This window comes from Archocentrus centrarchus, unplaced genomic scaffold (genome assembly GCF_007364275.1).
Source record: "Archocentrus centrarchus isolate MPI-CPG fArcCen1 unplaced genomic scaffold, fArcCen1 scaffold_37_ctg1, whole genome shotgun sequence".
In the NCBI taxonomy this organism is placed as follows: domain Eukaryota; kingdom Metazoa; phylum Chordata; class Actinopteri; order Cichliformes; family Cichlidae; genus Archocentrus; species Archocentrus centrarchus.
In genome coordinates, this window is record NW_022060264.1 from 1,447,432 (window position 1) to 1,467,586 (window position 20,155).

General features: G+C 39.9%; 1 protein-coding gene across 1 annotated transcript in view; it reads right to left on the bottom strand.

The window, feature by feature from the left end:
• The window catches only part of shank2b (SH3 and multiple ankyrin repeat domains 2b), a 304,111-nt gene extending 290,183 nt beyond the window's left edge, over positions 1–13,928 (bottom strand). The window contains 2 exon segments of the mRNA XM_030724518.1: positions 527–730; positions 13,725–13,928. Of these exon segments, the coding sequence (XP_030580378.1) occupies positions 527–730; positions 13,725–13,928 (408 nt within the window).
• Positions 13,929–20,155: the final 6,227 nt, after the last annotated feature.

The following is a 20,155-nucleotide window of genomic DNA, read 5'->3' on the forward strand; positions in this document are numbered from 1 at the left end:
AGGACACAAGACACCCTCTCTATTTTTAAGATTGGCTTAAAACCTTCCTTTTTTGATCTGGCTTATAGTTTAGGGCTGTTTCAGGTGACCCTGAACCCTCCCTTAGTTATGTTGCAATAGGCCTTGGCTGCTCAGGGAGGTTCCCATGAGTGTTCCTTTTTCATTCACCTCCTTTAAGTCCTCTTTTATGTATAATTTTAATCCTGTGTGGATTAGAGAAAATCCAAAATAAATTTGTGCACCCAATTCTTGGTTTTAAAGTCATTAAAAGATGTACAATGTGCAATCATTCCACCCTCAAAAAAAAAAGAAAAACAGTTCAACCGTTCATTAAAAGCCCCAAATTACCATGATGTTTATGCCCATGGTGGGTGAATGTAAACTTCTGACCACAACTGCAAGATTTCCATGGGAATTTAAATAACATTCCTGTTTTAATTTTGAAATTATATAACATAATAATATTCAATAAGTCTGATTTGATTCATGTACATTTAAACAATAATCTAACTGGCCAACAGTTTACCTCCAAACATGGGACGCCCTTGCTGATTGGCTGGGGGTACTCTCGAAGGATGCGTTCTTCATCCAGGAACTTTCCGTCCCTCCCATTGCTAGCTGGCTGGAAAAGCCCATAGTTGAGCACGTCTTTCAGGCTCTGATTAAGTGTACAAAGGATTCGTTGCTTGGCAACCCAGATTGTTGCATCCGGGTTGAAACGCATGCATTTCTGGTGGGGATTGGAGAGCAGCAGAGGGGGTGGAAATGTGTGAGAAGAAAAAAAGAGACAAATTGATTAGAAAGTGATGACTGGAGCGTTGGCTGGCAATCACAGCAATCAGGACAAATTAAATAATCACCTCTGAAAACAGCAAACGTGTGACACACATTTCACTTGTGAATTGGACTTCCAACTTTTGAGTGGCAGATGCAAATACACTGGACCATAAGACTTATGAGAGGATTAGTCCAGAACTAAAGAACAATGGTACCCAATCAAAACAGTTCTAACACATCCAAATTGGTGCTTTAATAACACAAACCCTGTCCCAGTTACTACAGTTAAACAATGGTTGTCATACATCACTGCCAAACCTTTTTTTTTATTGTTTTATTGTTAGAACGCCTTATGCTAAGCAGGGCCACTTTCCTCACTGAGGATGTAATTGACACAACCCTTCTGCTCCCGCTCTTTCTCAGCTTCAGCTTCCCTAAAGTGAAAAAAAAAATAACCCAAACAAACAGGATTTCTGGCGTGGTCTGAATCCGAGGATTACGGGCACTGTGCCGTGGCATTCAGGAAGTGTCTGTGAGTGTGTACAGCTGAATGTGCTGCTCAGCCGGTGATAGCAGCCCTGTGTCTTTAATAAAGTCTGAAGTGATGAGCAGCCTGTGAACTCTGTCTAGCTGTAATCCTCTCGCCTGGCATGGAGACAAGGAAAGGAGATGAAGGGTTGAAGGTATACAGAAACAGATGTCTAGCATCTGGCAGGGGCTGTTTGGACTGATAGGACCTGCTTTCCCCCTATTGGTTTATTACAGTGGCAAATTTCCATCCACTCCCATTATTACTGCCTGCTAAGCTGCTGGCAGAACTCAACTTAAACAATATGTATGAAATATAGAGGCAAAGATAATGGTCCATGCATGTGTTGAGGGTTGCCATTGTACTTTGGACATCAACACAGAATATATAAAATAAATAATGACAACCCTGTGTTTTCAGTGGTCAAACTCTCCAGGAGTGTAGAGATATGATTCTGGTAAAACAACATACAGTATGGGAGCCACCTAAGACTAACTGGAAGTGAACAAATATTGTCTCCACTAATTTTTGCCCATTACTGTGACTGACTTTCTACCTAACACTGTAGAAATAAGAAGCCAACACTTTCTCACATGATGTGGGTTTTTGTTTTTTGTAATCCGTAAGTCCAGTGACTTTAAAAAAAAAAAAGAAAGAGAACAAAAAGGGTCTACTCCACAGAGATGTAGCCACAGCTGTAAAAACGAAATGTACATGCTGATCAGTACATTGCTTCCTTTCAGGTTTTGTTCAGGTTTTCTGACTACTACTCTTATTTGCATAAAGTGTCATGGGCTGCGTAGGCCAAAGCAAAATGCAGGACTCAAATGCAGGCATGACAGAGACCGCTCTATAAATTTCAGTCTTTATTTCTTACAACAAGGTTAAGTGAAAGATCTTGGTTACTGAGGAAGCTGGAGCTGGGAACTGGATCCACGACAGAGTAAGCCACTGAGAAGAGAGGTGAGTAAATCCAAGTATTCCAAGACAGAGATATTCAGAGTGGTGACTGGGATCCCATGAAGTCTGAATGCATGATCCACTAAAAGGTTGGTAGTTTCAGTAGCTGTTGGCAGTTTAGGAAGAGTTATGAAGTAGACTGACTTAGAAAGCCTGTCTATTACTGAGACAAACTGTTTTCCCATAGGAAGGGGGTAAACAAGTCACACAATCTAATGCAGGGTCTATGAAGGGCCAATAAAGGCTGAAGGAGAGCTGATCAGTGTTGGGAGCTACTCTTGTTTCATGCACAAACAGCTGTGACATACTCTCTCACATCTCTCTTCAGTGATGACCACCAAAAGTAACATTTTAAGAATCTTATGGTCCTACTCACAGCAGGATGGCAGGTGAAGCTAGTGGTGGCTAACTGAGAAACAGGCCAAAGATGGGACATACAGATGGTTAAGACCTGTACCAGGATCAGGCTCAGACTGAAGAACCCGTTGGATGGTGTTTTCCAGTTCACAGATTAAAGCTCTCATTGTACAGTTAAAGAGGAGGATCATCTTAGGTTCTGAGTCATTGTTCTACATAGAGAACTGGTGAGACAAGACATCAGGCTTGATGTTTCTGGAACCAGGGTGAGGGGAGATGTTGCAACCGAAGAAGCAACCGAAGAACAGAGGCCAATTAGCTTGACAAGAATTCCACCTTTTCGTGTTCTGCAGGTAGGCTAAGATTTTATTCATTTATTTTTTTAAACACTTTATTTATAAGATTTTTTGAACATTATATACAGGTTACAAAAACATGCCCCCGCCCCCACCCCCAGAACAACACTCTTCACCCCAAGAAAACAAGGACAAAAAAATAAGAAAAAAAACCAAAAAGCAACTTAAACAAAATAAATAAATAAATAACTACTGACAGCAGGGTTACAGTGGCAACCATTCAGTATAGTGGAAAACGATTCAGTGACACTTAGTATACTATAGCCAAAAACAGGCTTAAGAGTAAAAAATATCTGGTCAGTACTCCTGGTGAATAACATGTAGGTTATGCCTTGAGGGCAATTTTACTATGACTAAGTAAGGGAGAGTGTAAGAACACACTCAATGAAAGGGCCCCAGGTGTCCTTAAACTTCTGACGGGATTTGTTCCTGTTGTATCTGAGTTTTTTTAATGGAGATCACCTCCCGAACCCATTCGGAAAATGATGGAGGTGCTCTTGACTTCCAGTGGCGAAGGATAAGCCTCCGTGCTTGTAGTGAAGCAAAAGCAATAAAATTAGCCTGAGGCTTTGTTATAACAATACTCTCGTCTGAAACTCCGAAAATACCAATGGTTGGATTAGGATTAATTTTGGTATGGCAAATCTGTGGTTGGTTGGATCAGCACCAGGATAAATCTTAGACACCTTCTGCCTAGTGTAATGCAAGCCATGCAAAACTTTAAATTGAATAAGACAATGTCTTAGACAAAGAGATGTAGTATGGATACGTTGTAGAGATTCTGACCACACCTCCTCTGTGAGTGGAATTTGTAGGTCCTCCTCCCAGGCCAACTTAGTTTTATCAAGGGATGGCAGAGAGCTGTTTTGAATAATTTTATAAATCTTTGCGACAAGGCTAAGATTTTATGATCAGTCCAGATTATAAATGGCTGCTAAACCCCCCTTCCAATCAATGTCACCACTCTGACAGCACCAGCTTAACCTCTAATAGTTCACAGTCCCAAATTTCGTGGTTCTGTTCCATGTATTATTGTAGGGTCTTTACCCACAATACAAAGCGCCTTGATGCGACAGTTTGTTGTGATTTGGCGCTATATAAATAAAATTGAATTGAATTGAATTAAATGTCTGAAGAAGAAGGCAGAGGGCTGGAGTTTATAATCAGTCCCGGTCTGCTGGGACAGCACCACCCCAACACCGGAGCCAGAAGCGTCCACCTTTACAATAAACTGGAGTTTAGGGTCTAGTTGGATCAGGATCAGTGCTGAGCTGCATCTATCTTTGAGCTGAGCAAAAGCTGCATCTGCTTCTGGGGACCAAACAAAAGGAATTAGCCATGGGAGAGGGGATGGTACCAGATGATATTTTCAAATGAAGCATCTTTAGAAGTTGGTGAAACCGAGGAATTGCCGGAGCTGCTTCCTGAAGGGGGGTGCCACTCCACTACTGCTATGATCTTCTCTGGATCCGTCTTCATCTGCACTCCTTCAAAAACATACTCCAAAAAAGTCACAGAGAATGAGTGAAACTCACATCTTTTGGCCTTCACATATTACCGGTTCTTCAGCAAGTGCTATAACACAATGCACACGTGGATCAAATGTTCAGAGCTGAAGCTGGAATTGGAGAGGCTAACGGGTGCAAAGATAGCTTTAAATGCTTAGCCAATTCAGCAACCAAAAGATTGTGCCCAGCCTCAGAATCCACTAAGGCCTGGAGAGGGAATGAGTCTCAGTTAATACAGACCTTACTGGTGGATGGAATCTTTTGGCCACACGGGGCAAGTTGTGATGAAATACCCTGGCTGACCACAGTAGAGACATTCCCATGCCTCAATCCGTCTCTGCCACTCCTCCAGTGTTAGCTGCACTCTGCCAATGTCCATTGGCTAAGGGGTTATCATCTGAGGACCCATGGTGACTTGGAATAGGAAGTGGAGAGCAGAGACAGAGGAGCAAGGGCATGAACTGGAATCAGCTGGAGTGGCTGATGGGATTTGTAGTTTCTGCCAAGGTGCCTTTCCTTGAGTCTGTTATCAGTCTTGAGGGCTAGAGAGACTAATGCTTCAAATGTGGGTGGCTCATTATGAAACCAACTGATATTTCATTTGCTCATTAAGTGATTGAAAAACCACTCCCTGCAAGGCATTTTCCAACCATTGTGTCTCAGGAGCCACAGTACGAAACTCAATAACAAACTCTGCCACAGTCTTGTCTTAAGTTCAGCAACCTGTTAGTTGCATTTCCTGCACACATGGGATGATTAAAAGTCTTCTTCAGCTCACTTAAAAACTCATTAAATAGAAGTTCCAATAATTTTAGGCCTCATGCCAGGACTTTTCTTCTCAAGAGACTCATCACATAACAAAGTTTTGCAGCATCATCGGAGAAGGAGCGGGGTGAGCAAGTCATAGCCAGAGAACAGGAGCCCTCTGCAACATCCCAACTTCCCTGTGAATGATTCCGGGGATGGGGAAAGTGCATACCGAAACATCACGGTGGTAGATGAGCCATTTGGAGGAGCTGTGAGTAGTGTGGCAGCCTCTGGAACCTCTGTCTTCATGGGAGCAGAAGCTGCTGTGGGGGGGAGCAGGAGTCAATTTTTCATGAATTGATTGAATCATTCACAACATTTCCTCAAGACGTTGATTAGAAATTTTTTGCTGTTCTCCTAGAACTCCCAGGGCAAACTCATGCTCGCTTAACATGGTGCCCTGTTTGGCCAAAGGTGTTGTGATCAGGTCTGCTGAGTCCATTTGGCCAGATAATACTGTCATGGGCCACTTAGGCCAAGGTAAAATGGAGGACTCAAATGCAGTCATGACAGAGACAGTTCTTCAAATTTCAGTCTTTATTTTTCACATAAAGGTTAAACAAAAAATCTTAGTCACAGAGGAAGCCAGAAATGGTAAACAGTTCCATAACAGTGTAAGCCACTAAGAAAGAGGTGAAGGGAGTAAATCCAAGTAGTCCAAGACAGAGATATCCACAGTAGTGATTAGAGGCAGAGATAGCATTGAGGAATTTTGGCTTACTTGGAGAAGTGGGTGAGTCCTTGGGATGGGTTTCTGGTTAGTTTGCCCATATACAAGGGAGTTCCAGAAGGGAAAACAGGGAAGCTAGAGACAGGAGTATGAGCAGACTACCCAGGGAAGAGTGGAAGCTCAAAGTGGTCCTTAAGTACTGGTAATTGACTGCACCTTGATGAGCAACAACTGTTCTAGCATCAGCGCAGGAAACTAGACTCCACTCCATAGGGGGGAGGAGGAAGCCAGTCCAACCTACAACTTGGACTCCAAGGAGAAAACACACTCCAAAAACCAATAAGCAGTGGAGATCATGACAAAGTTAAATCTGTTTAACTTTCATCACCTGAAACGATCACCTGACCAAATTGCATAACTGCTTTTAAATGCGGTAGAATTGCAACCACATATGATAGAGCTTTTATTTTTTTTTTATTTATAACAAGGTGATCTACACTTACATGTCATGCGTTCAACATGTCCCAGAGCACTGTATCCTTCCTCTAATGGGTTTGCAGAAATTGCATAAGAAGCACTAACAACAAAATGTACTACATGCACTTTACCATTTTCATTACCATGGCATTTCTGTATCTAGCATAGTATGTAGATACAAAAATGGTTTTCCGTTTCTTTGTGGGTTAGTGCACTTGTTAGCTACTTTGTGTAGTTGCTATGGATTTCCTTCATACATATTATTATAATTAGGGTTCTGAAGATTCTATTGATGTATAGTGAGTTGAAATATTCCACAAGATGGTACTACAGCATGTAGAAAAGTAAAGATATGGTCTGGTGGACATTTTCTATTATAGGTCTTAAAGGGCTACCTGATGGTAAAGATACAAAACTGAGAATGTATTGAATGCTCACTACTAACCCACATAGATACAGGGAAAGTCTGCATCAGGCTGGGATATGGTTGTTGTTCAATGCTTTATGAGACTTAGAGTTACTGCAGGAAGCTGTCTGCAGTAGGGTTGAGAAGGTATTATGGTGGTTCAGTGGTTTTGGCTGCTTCACAACATTTCTAGGTCTTGATCCTTAGCCTTTTGTGGTGCTTGGTTTCGCCTGTCCTCAAAATCATTCTAGGTAAATTCTCACATCACTGTACCCTTGATAACTAAACTGGTTTGCACTCCAATCCTGTTGCTTAGGATGGATTAAACATGCAAAATTTGTTTTCCTATAGGGAATGATGACTGAAGATATCCTCCTTAAGACAAACTTAGATACAAGTAAGATCCACTACTATATTGTGTCCCCTAGTAACATTTTAGCTGTTCCCTTTGCTACTTTCATTGTGCCCACTGAAATTGAAAGGGGACAAACTAATAATTTCCATTGCCCTCAGCCTTGACGTTAAGCTTATAAATCTGAAGCACTGACACAAAATACCTTCTGTCAGCAATCCCTGGGGATCTACCCCTGGGGAAAGATGAAGATGGTGACTATAAAATTTGCATGACCCACAGTGGCCAGAGCTGTAAGTGTAAGACCCAGACTGAAAAGTACAGAATAATTTCAAGCAGTGAGCACTTGCTGCAGCAACTGCCTCCACATAACACCAGACCAGCTAGAAACAGCTGACGGAGGGCAGTTACTACTCTTGTGAAGACACATTTGGTGGTGCTGGTTTCTGAGTTGATCATAGTTAGGATAAGCATATGGCCATAGCAGCTTTCTAGTGTTCACAAACCCTCCATCTCCAGTGGTCCAGGCATTCAAAGCAACAGTGTTTGGAAAGCTAGCTTTGCTTGCCACTGTGTCCAATCGCTGAATTATTAGCAGAAATTATCTATGAAAAGATGGTGTCTCCATCTGGATGTAAGAACTGTGTACTGGCATTGAATCCCAGTGGGGATAGATGAAATAAACTGAGAGAAGAAAGCTTATTAGAAAAGAACTGTGTGAAGATTGTGGAAAGAACCAAGAACGAAGAATACTGCCACCAGTTTTTGTGTGAAAGTTAACTGCTAAAAATCTCAAAATAGAATCCAGTAAAAGATAAAAGTTTGAAAAGTGTTTGAGAAATATATTTACTTTCTTGCCAAGAATCAGGTGAGATCATTGCACACAAACACAGGAACTGATAAACTTTGTTTAGTATATATATTGCACCACTTTTGTGGCAACACTACGGTGGCCCTGAGATGCAAAACACAGCAACAAAAAGAAAAAGAAAAACACCAGCATTTCAGAAAATGCATCTTTTCAGAAAACACAACAGCAATACCCAAAGCGCAACATTTCAGAAAAAAATTATATAATACAAACACTAATAATGCTTAAGAAAGGTTTCACTTCAAAGAAAAGCTTGTAGGATTTGAAGTGTCATCATAATGTTATAATATGTTGCAAACATATTAACTTAAAATATTCTCTTATGATTCAAAAATCCTCTTCAACTAGGTCAAACGCCGAACAACAAAAAAAAAAATCCACCGACCTGTTGCCAGAGATTTTCAAATCAATAAAAGTGAAATGTCAGTGATTTTTTGTTCAGTTCTGTTTTTATAATGTTGCTTTTTCCAGTTATTTTTACCTTTTTTGCATAACAGTGAGATACAGAGTACTTCACTGTTTTAAATACTTTGCACAAAGTCTGGCTTGCTATTTCTCTTGCTTCTAGTCTTTACACTAAGTTCTGCCATGAATAAGCCATGAATAAGCACAATTTACACATTAACCAGTGAGTTAACATCAAATGTTCCGACTGCAAAAGCTTGCTTTTGTACCATACAGCACGTAAGTCAGGTCTGGAGCTGGAGGTCAGGCTCACATACACATGCAGGCTGTGTATCTGTGTTTGCCTGAAATATTCAGCTGACTTTGATTTCCAAGTGGATTGTGTGACTCAATCATGTGATCAAGTGGCACCACTGAGTACTCACTGGTGAATGTGAAATCAGAGGCATTAGTGCATACATGTGAGAGAGCTTAGTGCACATGTGAACATGGACATATATGTTCTATGCTGGAGTTCTTACCACCTTGATAATTATGTAAATGGGTCATGAGTTCATCTCATCACTGTACATTTCAACTTCATTAGACTGAACAAACTCCAAGAGATGTATGTTACATTCCCTGCACACAACAAGACCGAAAAATGTGCAGAGTAAAAGAATATTTACAAAACTGAGACTGAAGGAGTGAAACTCAAGTGGCTGAAGACAGAGCTTTGCCAAGCAGCTACTCTGCCAACTTGCATTCCTCTGTCTTTTTGTTCATCCTGAACATAATGAAGAAAGGCTCTAACTCAATGCACTGTCTTGTACATCCAATATAAAGCTGTCATTCCCCAAGGACATACACACATAAAGCAAAGACCTACAGTTCAAAGCAAGATGAAACTACTGTACAGACTCCAAAAGCACCCCTAGATGCTCTTCAACATTGGCACTGGTGGTCTTTGATGATGAACCTTTACATCCTGGCTTTCTCTGTGAATGAAAGTGAAGCAGCATCCATGTACAATTAAGGTCACCTATATGTGCTACACGATGAGTGGGGATGTAGCCTGCTTGTGCCGTATTTATACGTGCTCAGAGGAGCATTGTGAACCCAGCCTGTTAATGTTAATGTACTAAAGCTGGAGTTCATTAAATGCTAGCAGCTAAAGAATGTCACAATTCCCTCTGTTTACATTAATAAAAATATAGAAAACATTAAAGGGGCAACACCAATACCATCTGGAAGGCCTGGGATCGATTCCACCTTGGCCCAGCCCCCCATGTGGAGTTTGCATGTTCTCCCCGTGTCTGCATGGGTTTCCTCCCACAGTCTAAATTGCCCATAGGTGTGAATGAGAGCATGAATGTGGATGTTGTCTGTCTCTGTGTTGGCCATGCAACAGGCTGGTGACCTGTACAGGGTGTACCCTGCCTCTCACTCTATGTCAGCTGGGATAGGCTCCAGCCCCCCCACAACCCTGAACAGAATAAGGGGAAGTGAATGGATGGCTGGATGGAAACCATTAAAGATTCCAAATTATAAAGCTGTGTCATTATCCAGAAATTATTCTTTATTAGCTGTCAGTTTTTTAATTCATTTTAAAACTTGAATCTTATTTGTTTGTTTCTCTTGTTAATATAGACATGTATTTTTGTTTTGTTTTGTTTTCCTGAAGCTAAGCACAGCCTAATGAATATTTCTGAAACTAGTGTGGTATTTTTATAATGCAAAAACACTGGGAGCCCATGATATAACATTTATATAGGACTTTGTGCAACTACCTAATTAAATATATTTTTCTACCAAACTGCTGAAAAACAATTGAAAGTTGGGTTAAGAGGGGATGCAGATCCATAACTTTGGTGACTATTGTTTACGTAAAAATAGGACTAATCTTGCAATTTATGTGGAACTGGATCTCACTGGATAGTCATTCAGGTCAGGTGTAGTTAAGTTAAAATTCATTCGTTTTACTCTTCAGGAAAGTATTTGCTACTGTTTATGTATACAAACATTGAACACTAGGCATCGGCATTTCCTGATATATTATCGACTATTTGCCGATATATTGGCATTGGCATTTACAGTGGCCGCTAAACAATAATTTAAAAAGTAAAGAACAGATGGGACAAACATCCTTCAACTCTGTTATGAGTCTTAATGCTGTATAGTTTGGAAGCTGCAGGTCATGCTGTAATTTCCATGTTGGCAAATGTTTTTGGAACACTATAAACACAACCAGCTAATCTGACGAGGAGGATCAGGGAACACAGCGAAGGAAACTAATGACACCAATGGGACAAAGAAGCGAAGAACACACAAGACAATATAGACACATGGGGTAATGAGGGGAGAGTGGAAACAGACAGGGAGAAACAGTTAACAGAATTACACTAACAAGATGAGGGACGCAAAACTGAAGACAAAGCACAAGGAACAAGGGACTGGCAAAGTAAAACAGGAAGTGTGTAAACAGGGAAACAGAAATTCAGACACGAGGAGTCAGGAACACAGAGGAAACCTCAACCACAGAAACAGAACTAGATACTCCAAACTGAAACACTAAAGAAACATTCAAAACTTCAACCTACAATAACCCAAGAATCTAAATCATAACAACCGAAGAGACATGATTTAAGGAATTTGACAATAATAGAACTTCAAACCCTCAGAATCATGACACTCCTAGAGAAAGAATCCCATCATTATGATCGTTAGTGAACTTGGTGATGTGAAATTGCAGAGCTTTTGATTTTTTGTTAAAGGGCATGTCCATTTTCATTGGGGGTCCACACATGGCATCCAACAACATGACATGCACAGTGGATTGCAAAAGTATTCATACCCCTTGAACTTTTCCATATTTTGTCACATTACAACCACAAACATAAATATATTTCACTGGAATTTAATGTGAAAGACCAACACAAAGTGGTATAAAATTGTGAAGTGGAAAGAAAATTATACATGATTCAAAACATTTTTTTACAAATAAAAAACTGAAAAGTGTGGTGTGCAAAAGTATTCAGCCCCCCTGAGTCAATACTTTGTGGAACCACCTTTTGCTGCAATTACAGCTGCCAGTCTTTTAGGGTATGTCTCCACCAGCTTTGCACATCTAGTGACTGAAATTTTTGCCCATTCTTCTTTGGCTTTGATGCTAATACTACTTCGCTGGCAATAAGGTAGCTAGCTTTCACTGCTGCGTCACTGATCTCTCGGCTGCGAGTAAAAACAGCCTGCTGTTTCCTCAGACCAGCCAACAAATCATTTACCTTCTCTCTTCTCAGTTGTCCTTCCAAGCCATTGTATTTTTCACCATGATGAGTCACATAGTGGCGCCAGATATTATATTCTTTGAGCACTGAAACTTGCTGCGAACACACTAAGCACACAGGTTTCCCATTTATCTCTGTAAATAAATAGGAAAGGGTCCATTTTTCTTGGAAAGCTCTATACTCTGAGTCCACCTTTCTCCTTTTATACAAAGACATTTTGAGTGTATTACAGAGTTTACGTTTGACAGCAAAAAATAAACCAAAAAAACAAACCAAAAAAACAAACCAAATAATGACACCCAGTGGACAAATTAGGAATAGCAGCTCCATTTATTGAAAATTTGAATTTAATCTTTTTTTCTGTAATTTTTACGCTTTGCAAAGTTATCCCACGGGCCGGATTGGACCGTCTAGCGGGCCGGATTTGGCCTGCGGGCCGTAAGATTGACACCCCTGATCTAATCTGACTGAGCTTGAGCAGTTTTGCAAAGAAGAACTGGCAAAAATTTCAGTCACTAGATGTGCAAAGCTGGTGGAGACATACCCTAAAAGACTTGCAGCTGTAATTACAGCAAAAGGTGGTTCCACAAAGTATTGACTCAGGGGGGCTCAGTACTTTTGCACACTGCACTTTTCAGTTTTTTATTTGTAAAAAATGTTTTGGATCATGTATAATTTTCTTTCCACTTCACAATTGTATACCACTTTGTGTTGGTCTTTCACATTAAATTCCAGTGAAATATATTTATGTTTGTGGTTATAATGTGACAATATATGAAAAAGTTCAAGGGGTATGAATACTTTTGCAAGCCACTGTAATTGCCCTGTGTGCTTGTACTCCGTGTAGTGGGCACAGAAAGTGATATGGAACTTGTTTGTACAACATTCAAATTAGAATCCAGAACGTTAGTCATTCAAAGGACTGCAGGAAACATGCCCAACCACCAGCACACTTCTAATGTAGCATGCCTCGACATCTATCAGGTTGTGAGGGCCCTATCATCACTGCTTGCAGCTTTTATATGTACTGTAATATGAAATTGGGGTAAGAATGAGATTTAATTAGACATCATTTACTTGCAGCTATTCATCACCTGCCACTCATTTACATATTAATAGGAAATAGAAGGACTAACATTCATTTACTTTCTCCTTTGGACTCCCAAATCACATCTTCTGTTATAAACTGCACTACAATATTACATTACATAACCAGCATTAGGATTCTAAGGTCACAGGTGGTCATTAAATATTGTAGTGTGTCTCACCAAGCATTGTTTTGGCAGTAAACACCAGCACCTTCTCAACTAAAATATTTGTCTTCATTCATTTTCCAGAACTCCAAAATGCTGCATTGAGCCATAGCTATTTTTACTATCCTGCTTTCCTGTTTTTTTGTTTTATCTCTCTAGATATACATCTGAAGAGTTAATAAGGACATACTAATTTATACATGTAAGGACAGTTAAACAATATTCACCTTAAAAAATCCCTGTGACTTTGTTGTTGGAGCTAAAACGAGCAGAGTACAGTGAAGCACATGTGGATCACTGTGAAACCTTTTAATACATCTGGAAATGCATCTGATTCTTTCCAGTTGCATGAGCAGTTTTAAAAAACTGCTATTTGTTTAATGCATGGTGACACTGTTTGTAACCCACCACTGAAATGCCACTGATGGGCCTGTAGGACATGTACCTTTCCTGCATATCTAACACATTAGTGGTCTCATATTGTGCTTGAGTTTACTGTGGGCCAGCTTACAATGAAAGCTTTTAGACCACAAAAGAGGTTATAAGGCATTAGAGTATGCATCACTAACTCTCCAGTGCATATCAAGACAAGAACGGATAAAAAGTCTACAAAAACAGGTGGATGTTAACTTAACCTTACCCTAGATACATTGCTGGTGAGCTGGTGGCTGCAACGAGGTTAATACCACTATTCTCAACACCTCTGTACTCTTTCCTCACATATACTTACAGTCTGCTGCAAGTCAGGGATGAGGACACGGATGACCAGAGAGTTTGTGTGAATGTCGTCCATGCGGGTCTGTGATGGCTCAGCAGTGGCCCTTATGGTCTCATAAATAGTTTCTTCACGGGAGCTCTCAGAGGCACAGTCGTCAGAGTAGTCGGAAAAGCTCTGGGCCATCTCATCCTCGCTGGAGGTGGAACTCTGGGGCATAGTCAGCAGGCCTGGTGGATTTAGCTGGGACAGAGAAGGAAGCAGGAAATAACATCAGGCTACTGCAAATGGTTCATTAAAGAAATTAAGTATTCAAATGGAAGAATTCACACTGCTCCAATTAGATGCCTTCATACCCCTTGAACTTTTCCATATTTTGTCACATTACAACCATCCATCCAACCGCTTATCCTGTTCAGGGTTGCGGGGGGACTGGAGCCTACCCCAGCTGTCATAAGGCAAGAGGCAGGGTACACCCTGAACAGGTCGCCAGCCTGTCGCAGGGCTAACACAGAGAGACAAACAACCTTTCACACTCACATTCACACCTATGGGCAATTTAGTGTAGCCAATTAACCTAACCCCAGTAGCCAGAGTACCCAGAGGAAACCCACACAAGCACAGGGAAAACATGCAAACTCCACACAGAGAGAGGGAGAGGCCTGGGCAGAATTGAACCCAGACCTTCCAGATGTTATTCAAACTGTGAGGCAGCAGTGCTAACCACTGCACCACCGTGCTGCATTTGAATTTTCTCTAACAAATTATGAAGGCATAATTTCAAACAGCATCACTGTCATTATCACCTGCTCCATCACTCACGGATATTATCTTGCAGTAACTTTAATAACTTTAAATATTCTGTATATATTCTGTAATGCTCTTTCGGCTGAGGTTACAGATGAAGTCTTTAGAGGACATCTGCTTACATTTGAATCCTAGCAAAAGTTAATCTAGATTTTAATATATATCCCACTTTTACACTTAGTCACTGTCACTACATTAAAACATGTAAGCCTTAAACTTTGAACCTTTGTCACATTCCAACCACAAACATAAATATATTTCACTGGAATTTAATGTGAAAGACCAACACAAAGTGGTATACAATTGTGAAGTGGAAAGAAAATTATACATGATCCAAAACATTTTTTACAAATAAAAAACTGAAAAGTGCAGTGTGCAAAACTATTCAGCCCCCCTGAGTCAATACTTTGTGGAACCACCTTTTGCTGCAATTACAGCTGCAAGTCTTTTAGGGTATGTCTCCACCAGGATTGCACATCTAGTGACTGAGATTTTTGCCCATTCTTCTTTGCAAAACAGCTCTGTGGCAAGATCTGAAAACTGTTGTTCACAAACGCTCTCCATCTAATCTGACTGAGCTTGAACTGTTTTGCAAACAAGAATGGGCAAAAATTTCAGTCACTAGATGTGCAAACCTGGTGGAGACATACCCTAAAAGACTTGCAGCTGTAATTGCAGCAAAAGGTGGTTCCACAAAGTATTGATAAAGTATTGCACACTGCACTTTTCAGTTTTTTATTTGTAAAATATGCTTTGGATCATGTATAATTTTCTTTCCACTTCACAATTGTATACCACTTTGTGTTGGTATTTCACATTAAATTCCAGTGAAATATATTTATGTTTGTGGTTCTAATGTGACAAAACATGGAAAGGTTCAAGGGGTATGAATACTTTTGCAAGCCACTGTAAGTTGTATAAAATGCTCTGAGTGCTAAAGTAAAGTAGCAAAGCACTAGCTTACCAATGACTCAATTTACCATTTACTTTAGAGAGCCCCAAAGACAGTGCTTGCTATTTCTTAGTTTATCCTGATCAATTGTAACAGCTTGCACAGCGTGCTTCAGTAAACTCCGGAACTAATACAACTTAATATCTTCACAAAAAGATTTGACTCCATTAGTGCTTACTCTATTACTGCACCTGCAGCCTAACCTATCCACTACGGCCAAATGGTCTACTCCTAAAAATGCCGCAATTGAAGTGACTGTATCTATTAAAGTGAGCTGTCAACGTGATTTATGGATCATCAGATGAAACATGTAACATCTCATCAGTCACTGCCTCCACCTATGTTCTTGTAAGTGACCTGGGCAGAATGAAGATATTTAAATAACCTGAATATCTTCAATATATCTCCAAATTCAAAATTTTCTGTCAGTGCGTTGGGACTTGGAGCTTAAATATTCTACATTAATTAAATACTAACAAGTAATTTCATCATATGTCATTGACCTTACACTAACAAAAAAAAGATTATTCTTTTGTTACAACAAGTAGCGTAACATGTTTTGCAATTCAGATAATAAGTTATTTTTCAGTTAAGTAATCAGTAATAGTTAAATATGTTCCCTGGTAGTTTAGCAGCTACCATAATTTTGTAATTAATCTGATTCAAAACCTTTGATGGGTTCTTTCTTCGTATCAGTAGTTCTCAGTATTACAGTATTCAGATACATTCACTATGACAAGTTCTTATAACTAAAAGGGCTATTGTGAAATGCCACAACATAAATGTACAGTATTGCTAAATTAAGCCACTCTAACCTCACTAGAAGAAAATTACCACAATAATTATTTAAGGTAATTAAAACAAACAAAGTTTAGTTATACAATCTCTTGTGCTCATGTGAATACATGTAAGATTGCTGCTGGTTTTCATTTGAGGCTCACCTTCCTCAAATGGAAGAAAGATGCTGTTTGTTGCAAATTGAAGAAGTTTGGACTTTTTGTCAGAGGGGCTTTTGGACATGTAGTAAATGTTTATTTTAACCTAATCCATGACCTTTTCTTAAACCAAACAAAACAGCCTGAAATTGGAAATACATGTACAAAGCCTTGTAAGTTAAAAAGTCTAAAGGTTATGGTTCAACACAGGATATAAGCATGCTAAGATATGTGCAATTTACTCAACTTCTTAGACTGTACAAAAGTGTCAGTGCCAAAGCACCAGCAAGATAGAACAGATTAACAAAATGACTTAGCAAAAGTGTGACTGCTGCAAAAAAAAAAAAAAAAAAATTATATTGATATAAGTTGTACAAACAGAGGAAAGTGTAATCTATCAATACAGCCTTTATTTATCCAGGTAAGTCTCATTGACATTAAAAAGAGAAATCTGGCCAAGAGGGCAGCAGAAATTGCAACAAAAATAACATAAGAAAAGAAACAAATACAGCTGATAGCCAGCACAGGCAAGTGAATGTAAACACCAAATTGTATGCATATCATTAACACATCATTACAAGAACAACTGCAAAAGCACGCACACAGACCAACAAAACACAAGACCAGCACTATCTTGGCCTCCAGGAACACTGTAAGGGACCTTGGAGTCATTTTTGACCAGGATATGTCCTTTAATACACATGTTAAAAAAAATATGTAGGAACACTTTCTTGTATTTGCACAATATCTCTAAAATTAGAAACATTGCATCTCAGAGTGATGCTGAAAAACTAGTTCATGCAATTATTGCATCTAGTCAGGACCATTACTATCAGGTTGTCCTAAAAGCTCCCTGAAAAACCTTCAACTGAGTTCAGAATTCTGCAATGAAAGTACTGACAGGGACTAGAAAGTGAGAGCATATTTTTCCCAATTTAATATTTTAAATCCTTCTTCTTACATACAAGGTTTTGAATAATCATGACCCATGCAATGGTAAAGGCCGCATAGTACATACATCACCCCAAGAATACTTCACTTTCAGACGGCTGCTTACGTGTGGTTCCTAGGACACTTAGATTAAAATGGGAGGCAGAGCCTTCAGCTTTCAGGCCCCTCTTCTGTGGAACCAGCTCCCAATTTGGATTCGGGAGACAGACACCATCTCTATTTTTAAGATTAGGCTTAAAACTTTCCTTTTTGATCATGCTTATATATAGGGCTGGATCAGGTGACCCTGAACCACCCCTTAGTTATGCTGCAATAGGTCTAGGCTGCTGGGGGCTTCCCACAATGCATGATGAGTGTTTCTTCTTCACTCACCTCTTTTAACTCTCTTTGTGTTTAAACACCACTCTGCATTTAATCATTTGTTATTATTCATCACTGGCTCATTTCCACAGCATGCCTTTTGTCCTGTCTCCATGCCCTCACCCCCAGCTGGTAACAGTGGATGGTTGCCCCTCCCTGAGCCTGGTTCTGCCAGAGGTTTCTTCCTGTTAAAAGGGAGATTTTCCTTCCCACTGTTGCTAAATGCTTGCTCATAGAGGGTTGTTTGGATGTTGGGGTTTTTCTTTGTATTATTGTGGGGTCTTTACCTTGCAATATATAACACTTTGAGGCACTGTTTGTTGTGATTTGACACTATATAAATAAAACTGAATTGAATTGTACAGCATATATCTTTAATGACTTAAAAAAACAAGAACTGGGTGCACAAGTTTAAATTTATTTTGAATTTTCTCTTATCCACACATATTCAAAAGGATATGTACAGGCTCAAATATATACAAACACTCACTTAGCTGTTTTTATAAGTGGTGCTACAGTGTTTTTTAACTTCTTGTTAGTGATCATGATTGACTACAGCTGTTAGATACTCTTTGCCAGCATTAAAAGGATTCGTTTGACAGCACTCATTAGAATAACCAATGCTCAGGACAATGGAAAGGTCCAAGGAACTCTGTGAAGGTTTAAGTAGGAGAATTTTAGATTTGCACAAATTGAGAAGGTCTCTTGGAGCTGTTTCTAAACAACTGCAGATTCCAAGATCATCAGTTCAAACTGTATATAAGTACAAGTTATTCAGATATGTCATCACTTTGCCAAGGTCTGTAAAAAGACCTAAACTGTCACCATCAGATGAGAGGAAATTGGTTAGTGACTCTCAGTGACTCAGGAACAACCCAGGAACCACCAAGGCTCAAGCCTGCCATGAAGTATAAACTGTTAGAACAGTGAAGCAAGTTTTACATTGCCATGGACTGAGTGGGTGCCAATCAAGAAAGATGCCCCTGTTTCAAAAACAGCACTTTCAAGCTCGACTGACAATTTGCAGCTGCTCACACGGACAAGCCAAATGCCCTCTGGAAAAAAGTTACATGGTCAGACAAGACAAAGATTGAGCTATTTGGCCACAGGTATGTTTGAAGGAGTAAAGGTGAGGCTTTCAAATCTAAGAACACTTTATCAACTGTCAAGCATGGTGTTGGCATCATGGTCTGGGCCCATTTTGCTGCTAGTGGTACTTGTATATTGCACAAAATTGATGAAATAATAAAAAGGAGGACTGTCTCCAAACTTCACTTCAAATCAACAGCTAGACATTGGGAACTTGGACACAACTATGTCTTTCAAAAGGATAGTAACCCCAAAGACACACCAAAACTGGTTTTGGAATGGAAAAAACAGGGTAACATTAGGCTTCTGGAATGGCCTTCCAAGAGCCCCAACCATAACCCTATTATATAATTTGTGGACTATCCTTAAAAGCCAGGTCTGTGTCAGGAAACTAATCAATTTTAATCAGCTATACCAATTCTGCCAAGAAGATAATAATAATAATACATTTTATTTGTAAGCACCTTTCATGACCCCCAAGGACACTTTATAGGGGTTAAAACAAATCCCAAATAAGCACAAACAGAAACTAAAATGACCAAAGCAACTAAAGCAAGCATGCTATCTTGAACAGGTAAGTTTTGAGTCATGATATGAAAACATGAAGAGAGTCAATATTACAAATGTCTGGTGGGAAAGAGTTCCACAGCTGGGGAGCAGAGAGGGAGAAAGCTCCGTTCTCCATGGTACTGAGGAGGGCAGAGGGCATAGTAAGGCGGATGGAAGAGGAAAACCGGAGGGTGCGGGAGGAGGAGGTGATGTGAAGAAGTTCAGCTAGCTAAGGAGGGGCAAGGCTGTGGATGCCCTTGAATTTGTACAGGAGGATTTTGAAATTAATTCTAAATTTAACTGGGAGCCAGTGGAGCTGCTGTAGGACTGGGGTGATGTGGTGAAATGAGGGGGTTTTGGTGATAATATGAGTGAACCATTTGAAGTTTCTGGAGGGATTTGTGAGGGAGGCCAAATAAAAGAGAGTTACAGTAATCAGTACGAAAGGTAACAAGACTATGAACAAGGATGGAGGTGGTATGCGGGTAGAGGGAGGGGTCGAGACGATTTATGTTTCATAGGTGGAAATATGCAGGCTGGGAAATATTATTGACATGGGAGTGGAAAGATAAAGTGCTGTCAAAGAAGAGTGGTCAAATATCAAGCCAAAATTATTCCAGAAGCTTGTGGATGGACATCAAAAGTGTCTGGTCCAGGTGCAACTTGCTAAGGAACATTTAACCAAATATTAGTGGGAGTGTGTGCACATATTAGAGTTTGTATGTATAATTTTGACCCTGTGTGGATTAGAGAAAATTTTAAATAAATTCAAACTTGTGCACCCAATTCTTGTTTTTTTTTAA